We start from the raw sequence: 7,051 nt of genomic DNA, 5'->3' as shown, positions 1-7,051 counted from the left end.
CTCCTCATAGATTAAGTTAGAACGTTTAAGATGGTTTCTAATCCTTAAAACCTCCATGCGTTTAGGTATGGACGGAATGAAGTAGAACTTATTGGACAGCATTGGGTAAGAACTATTATTTACTTTAAACTTTAGTTTAGAACTAATAAAATTGAGTTTAATTCGTGATTTTTACTGTGGGTTGAGCTGTGAAGACCTGGTTGAGTAAACTATGATGTTTGTTGAGGCATATTAAACAATATTGTTGAATGTTTTTTTTAGGACAATTTAACAATTTTTATTTGGACAATTTGGTGTTCATACTTTTTTGTAATTCTACCTCCATAAAAAAAATTTAAGGTAGGGTCGGTTTATATGAACTTGATATCACTTACATATGAAAGTGGTGCGTACCCAACGAAGCCCAAGATATACGAAAGTGGTATAAGCCTGGTGGACTTAACATGCAGATAGTGGTTGAGGATACACATAGAACTATGTGTATGAAATGATACACATCCTGACCATAAAATAATTGGAACCCAAAATCATGGTTTTAGGTCCCATTAAGAAGGAATATCATGTTGCATGTTTCATTATACGACCCTCAACAAAAAGGTTACTTATTAGCTATTTTTAGTACTCAATTTTGATGAACAGTAATTGAGTCATATTAGAGTTTAGCTCCTGTCTATAGTTTTCATGTTCTAAGGCTTATAGTAAGAAATATTGTACTATTTGATGGCTTTTTGGCAAAAACTTAACAAAATACTTGAAATTATGTACACCTCAATGTTCTGTGAAACAAACGGATCATCGATGAATCATGCAACAAGTTGCTGCCATTTCTAAGGTTCTTCAATTCGCTTCGTTGTGAAAATATAGTCTTTGAATTAGCTATATCTCAACCAACATCAAGTCTGTAAAATAATTCCGATGAGAAGAAAAAGAATGCATTAAGACATCCTCCTAGACCAACCCTAGACACTCTAAGATCCTTTTTCAAATCTCCAGGTCCTGTAGAAGAAAAGATAAGGAATTCACATTCTTCTTTTCGTTTTCAAGAAGGGAGGATTAAGAAAGTCCTATTAATGGAAGCTTTCTCCAGACCTCCGGAAAAAGCATGAAAAAAAAAACTCGAATGGTACGATCCCTCCATCACCCCAAAATGAAAAGAGTGATCTCGTAGTTCTTGGTATATCAAGATACATTGTTAGGTGCTCCATTTTATTTTCCCATTAAGGCCGAACCTAAACCTGTGCTCAAGAGATGACTGTCCATACTGATAAGGGATGTATGGATTCTCGAGAAGAGAGGAGCCAAGGTGGTCCACCAAAACCGTCCGGATCCCGAGTGAATAGAAAGCTGGAACTACATTTGATCTCACCTGAATTGACCCATCTATCCTCCAAAGGAGAAGTTTGGTTTCAAACCCCAATTCAAACAGGAGAAGTACGCCATGATAATGTGCCTTGGATGATCCACATCTTAAGATCAAGCACCGATGAGCACATTGAACTATCCATGTGGCTGAAAGCTCTCACTGCCCAAGCACAATATACATTCAACTAAAAGATTAGGAGCTCAAATTATTCCCAAAAACAACATCAAACACGGGATTAAACACAGCAAAAAGATCCGTTTTAATTTGCTAATCAATATTATCCAATATTACATATTAAAATCTTACACATCACATCAATGTATAGCCCTTCCAACCTATTTCCACACAACCTACACAGCAAGCCCCTATGAGAACCCTACTTAACAGCAGTATTCGGAAGAGAAATAAGGCTAATTCTTCACTAAAATTAATACACCAAAGATATTAGAATCAGTACATATATGCACAAGTAGCAGTTCTATTCACAAATTGCCATTCTAAAAAGGATAGATGAAGCAACCTGATGAAGATGAAACTAACTTAAGTAAAAGTTAAACACTACCAGAACTATGTAACAAAGGCTGCCCTAGCTAGGTATGGCTGTGTCGTAACTGGGATACAACTACAAGCAATTACATCCACAATTCGGAGAATACCGTCCAAACTACTCATCTCAGTCATCGGAGCCAGAGGCTTCCCTTCTTTCTGAACATTCATCAACGTCCTGTAGCTCGTCCTCACTGAACACGCTTTCATCACTTGAATCAGAAAGCAGCCCAACGTCGTCGTCGTCGTCAGTAAACATCTCCATCTTGCGTCTCTTCCTAATCTCTTTTATACCTTTTCCTTGAAGAGCTAGTTTTCGTTTTCGAGTGTTCCTCTTGCGTTTCGGAAACTCTTCTTTCTGGGTCTCGAGGCCTTTTCCTTCTGTTGCCTTCGCTGTTCTCCCTTTACCATATTCACTATCCTCGGATTCTTCGACATCAAATTTGCGCCTTTTCCTACTTGAATTTGTCTGGTATTGAAAATGTTTCAAAATTAGATTTCCCCCATTAAAAACTATGGCAGCCAGATGGAAAGTTAACCCAATACACCTTTCTTTCTTTCTTTCTTTCTTTTTATGATTGAAATTTTCAGAAAGGATGTAATCACTGGTGTTTACAAAAGACCTTCCCAATTTACAACGAGGAGGTATAACTATAGGAAGTAAAACTATTAGACGGTTTACACCAAGATATAGTTTTAGACGGTTTACACCAAGATATAGTTTGGTAAACAACATTGTCGAAAAGTTTTGTGTAGGTCTGTCTTTTCTGCAAATATTCTCTGATTTCTTTCTTTCTACCGATTCCAAAGAAAGTCATGATGAGGTTTTTCCATAATAGGGCTTTTGCATTCTTGAAAGGCAACACGAGCGATATCAGATTATAAAGCTTCCCTGATTTATAAATTAAAATCCTAATTCGACACCCATTGTATAAACTAATATAAATTCCCAAAGAAAACGATTTTCATGCAAACCATGGAAGTTATTTGGAGAGCCAACATAACCTTTTGCATGCTACTAGCCAATCCAAACTCTTCCGTTCCTATGGCTTGGAAAGATGCTACTCAAAAGGGTGATGAAAGTTTCTCCTTTAAAGAACCAAGTGGTGGTTTTGTGGTTCAATGTTGCAATAGCCAATATTTTGAGACTATAGGTCTAGAGAAACCAAAGAGTTGTTGAAGGAGAGATTATTCTGAGGAATTTTGAGACCTTGTAACAATGTTTGCTTCTATTTGGTGCTCCCTATCTAAAGATTTTGTAATCTCCTTTTGGGTAGTTTTTTCTGATTTTGCTATTGTTTTCGGCGAAATGGATACTTTTCTATGGCACAAAGGGCTCAACTATGGCTATTATAATCTATTTCTAATGTAACTTCCATGGCACAAAGGGCTCACTCTTATAATACACCGTTGCGGAATAGAAATGGCTCAAAGACAAATAACAGGCATACCTTTGGACCGCGGTCAACCAGTTGAGCCCACTCGTGTCGGTTTCTTAGACAATCAAGAACAGCTTGTGAATGACTTGAATAAGCATAGCGCTCTCCATTATGCTTCCTCAAGTTATGCCAGTGCTGCAAAGAAAAGTAGCAAAGTAAGCAAATACACAAAAACCATACAGGCAAAGAAGCAAATAGGGATGTATATTCATAAACATTCAAATAAATAAAAACTGCATATCGAAAAAAACCATACAGGCAATACGGCATTACATAGTTCTTCGTAAGTCATACGCCTTCCTTTGCTCATAATCTCATTGATCAAGCCTATATAGAAATAAGACAGATGTCCCAAATTGTAAAATTCGTTAATTTTATGGAAACGAGACGAAAACTTTCACATATACAGTTCAGTTCACACACATACCAGGTAAGGTGTGATGAACAGAACCTTCTCCAACGGTGCCTGTATCGTCATCAGATGTGTTCCTTGGTGAATTACGTATAGATGAATTGTTATGATCATTTGCCTCCACTGATGATGATGGACCACTACTTGTAGTATTTCTAGAATAGGCTGAAAGAAGACCTTTTTTAAGAGCATTCAGTCTTGCTTGAGCTCCATTTTCTTCCCTCTTCGAAGCTTCTGCAGAATTACTCGTCTCTTGCCTTCTCTGATCAGGGGAAGATAGAACTTCATCAGTTCTTTTAAAATCGTCAGTCAGGCTCACAGGCACTGCGAAATGTATCTCTCAAGGCATCTTTGTTTTTCATTCTAGAAGCCTATAAAATATCTAACCACAAATACTTTAAAGATAACTCTTAGAACTAACACGTCGGCGTATCTAAAAGTAGAGTAAATTGGTACATGCATAAGAGGGAGATATATGCATATATTTTACCGTCGCATGATCTCTTCCCCTAGAAGAAGAAGATCGCTTTATTAGCATGCTTGTTGCATTTGGAGAACCCAACTGTGGTGAGCTACCTGGCTGACGCAATCGCGGTACACGAGGAACTCTAGGTGAGCTATTGAGCTCTTGATGCAAAAGGAAGGCAAGCTGCCACAAGCCAAAGTAATTACAGTATTTACACGTAAAGTCATATCAGAATTCAATAAGAAAAAACTGAAAATTTTTAGGAACCTCTTCATCACTCAGAACAGCAGATGGATTTGTAGTTGCTGGAGGGCACATGGCTGTTGCATGACGCTGATTGACCTTCGATGGAGGAAGAACGTTCGTCTGGCTAGGCTTGTCAACTTTTTGTGGCAAGCACGAGCCTGCACTCTTGTTTTGTGCAGTTGAACCCTTATGATTGAGATGTGACTCGACTGACTCACTGTTGCCTGAACTGTCCGATACATGTACCATAGATGACTTAACCGTTGAGAGCACAACAGAATCTTTTAACTGCGATGGGGTTCTTTTTGAAATAGGATCTTGCAAGTCCCTAGAGTACAAGGAATTTGCTGCAGCACTTGGATGCTCTTTAACTCTTCTCCTTGGAAGTTTTTCCCGTTCTTCGTCTCTGTCAACATTTGAAGAACGTTCTTTCCTACTGCCACCACAACTTCCAGACACGGCCTCATGTTTGGTAGCAGTACCTTCTAGGTTTTCAGGATCTGCAGGTTTTAAATCATTGGATATGGATGGTTTAGAAATTATAATATTCGCCGATACAGGGGAAGACATCCCAACACATAGTGTTGTTTTGTGTTGACTAGGTAATGCAGATTGGTGGAAAACCATTCCACCTGATTTTGATGGCTTTTCGGCACCAACTTCAGAGCCATTTTGGGGTTTCGTAGAACTAATATGCACTGTTGTGTTGCCTTCTGGCAAGTCCAATTCCTGTTTAAACTCACAAGGATTACTATATTGTTCATCAGCCTTTTCAAGACGAAAATTGCTAGCAGCTTCAGAACTTCTGTTGAATTCTTCTGCCTTGTGGCCATCCAATTGTGAACCACACACTGCACCACCAGAATTCACCTTACAACTCTCATGCATACAATCTTTACATTTCTGCAGCTCTGTAGCATCAGCGTGCAACGAAGCCTGGAAGTTCAAAGCTTCTCCAGATACATCATGTTGCTTCTCTATTTTCAATTTGGCATCTGACTTCAATGAATCAATTGAATTGCCACACTTAACATCTTGATGAATCTGAGCATCCTTGATTTCATGTGCAGAGCTAGCTAAACCTTCAATGGAAGGCTTCACAGCACTCCTAAAATTTCCTTCAACACCATCGTCTAAATAGTCAAGTGCTGTACAACTCCCCTGCAGTTGAATGATCGAGTTACCAAACAATGAAAAGTAGAACAGAAGAACACGACCCCCCCAGAAGTTAATGTGTAATAAAAAGAAATAGCTCCAGAATATAAATAGCTTAACACAGGCATTAAATTCTTATATAGTTGATCATCAATCTTGGAGATTTTCAGGGTACATTTGGCTTGCAACAAAACATGTTGGTTTCTGATGGAGGACGTATTGTTTCACTCGTCCTTTCTGGGAAGGGAAGGCCCGCGCTACTTTTTTCCTGGGATGTATAGAAGTTTTAGAAGTTAAAGAGACCTTGGAGGAGGTGTTGGCTTACGAAAAGTTAATCTCTCTTTGAGTTTCAAAGGGGAAAATAATTCCATAACTATCCATATTCTTATTTTTCATGTTTTCAACAATGGGAGCCCATTTTTGTAACTTCCTTCAATTTTTTCGAGATGATTTCATCAGTACACCGCTCTTTTTCTTTTAAGTTCTCTTTCTAAAACCGCTCCTTTTATTTTACGCTTTCTCTTTCTGATATTGCCTTTCAGTAATTTTCATGAAGCTTGGCTTCTCTTTTTTTCACAACCCCAACACATTCTTGAAAAATTCAAAAACTTTTGTGATTATCTTCTTCACTTTCCCCCTTCTTTCAGAAACCATGAATTGGCAAAGAGATAATAAATAGGAGCGGAAGGGCAAAAGACTAACCCCATCCCGAGGATCATGACTATAGATTTGTATGAGTGAAGTCGGAGAGTATACGTTACCCACAACTCCACAGTGTTATAACCACAGAAGTGTATTTTACTACAAAGTACTCATTGGCATAAGAAATCCACTCAGGAGCAAGAAAAAAACTGGCTCTATATACCCCACACCTGTATGAGATTTCCTCAATTCAATAATAAATTTCCACTAGAACACTAGGAATCGTTGCAATCATGAAAATACGTGTGCCACTAATGCCATGCTTCCAACATAAAACCAAGAAACGCAATGCAATATAGATAAGTATGCAAAAGACGGACATGCCTGCTTCATGACAACGTTTCCAACATCCTTTTTAGCAGAGAGGGGTAGTGCAACACCATCAATTTTGGCGGAATTCTCAACTGCCAAAGTAACTTGAGCTCCATTCTCTTCCTTCGGTGCAACTGCACTGACACTATTGGTTTTAACTGTCTCAGAAGAAACAATATCAGGAGAGAGCTCAAAACTACATTTAGATTTATCGACAATTTTATTAGCCACATCATATGCATCCGATGAAGATTCTCGAACCACCATTCCCCTTGAACTCTTGTTTTTAGGATTTTCACCGTCGCCTCTGAAGTGCTTCAGATCTCTGCCCGCCGATTGTTTATCATCATTCATGGATGTGAACACTAGTCATAACAAAAGGCAAAAAAAAAAAAAAAAAAAAAAAAAAA

General features: G+C 38.3%; 1 protein-coding gene across 2 annotated transcripts in view; it reads right to left on the bottom strand.

Annotated features, from left to right (window-relative positions):
- Window positions 1-1,599: 1,599 nt before the first annotated feature.
- LOC111439268 overlaps window positions 1,600-7,051 on the bottom strand; it is a 7,636-nt gene continuing 2,184 nt past the window's right edge. For both annotated transcript variants that reach the window (XM_023077038.1, XM_023077039.1), the window contains exons 3-9: window positions 6,654-7,006; window positions 4,494-5,633; window positions 4,251-4,409; window positions 3,776-4,022; window positions 3,605-3,675; window positions 3,361-3,483; window positions 1,600-2,378 (exon numbers count right to left, since the gene is read on the bottom strand). In XM_023077038.1, coding sequence (XP_022932806.1) covers window positions 2,037-2,378; window positions 3,361-3,483; window positions 3,605-3,675; window positions 3,776-4,022; window positions 4,251-4,409; window positions 4,494-5,633; window positions 6,654-7,006 — 2,435 coding nt within the window. In that variant the 3' untranslated portion in view covers window positions 1,600-2,036. The remainder of the gene's footprint in view (window positions 2,379-3,360; window positions 3,484-3,604; window positions 3,676-3,775; window positions 4,023-4,250; window positions 4,410-4,493; window positions 5,634-6,653; window positions 7,007-7,051) is intronic.

The sequence above is a fragment of the Cucurbita moschata genome, unplaced genomic scaffold (genome assembly GCF_002738365.1).
Source record: "Cucurbita moschata cultivar Rifu unplaced genomic scaffold, Cmos_1.0 Cmo_Scf00089, whole genome shotgun sequence".
In the NCBI taxonomy this organism is placed as follows: Eukaryota; Viridiplantae; Streptophyta; class Magnoliopsida; order Cucurbitales; family Cucurbitaceae; genus Cucurbita; species Cucurbita moschata.
Note: the sequence above shows the minus strand (reverse complement) of the source record. Positions and strands in the feature narration are given on the sequence as shown.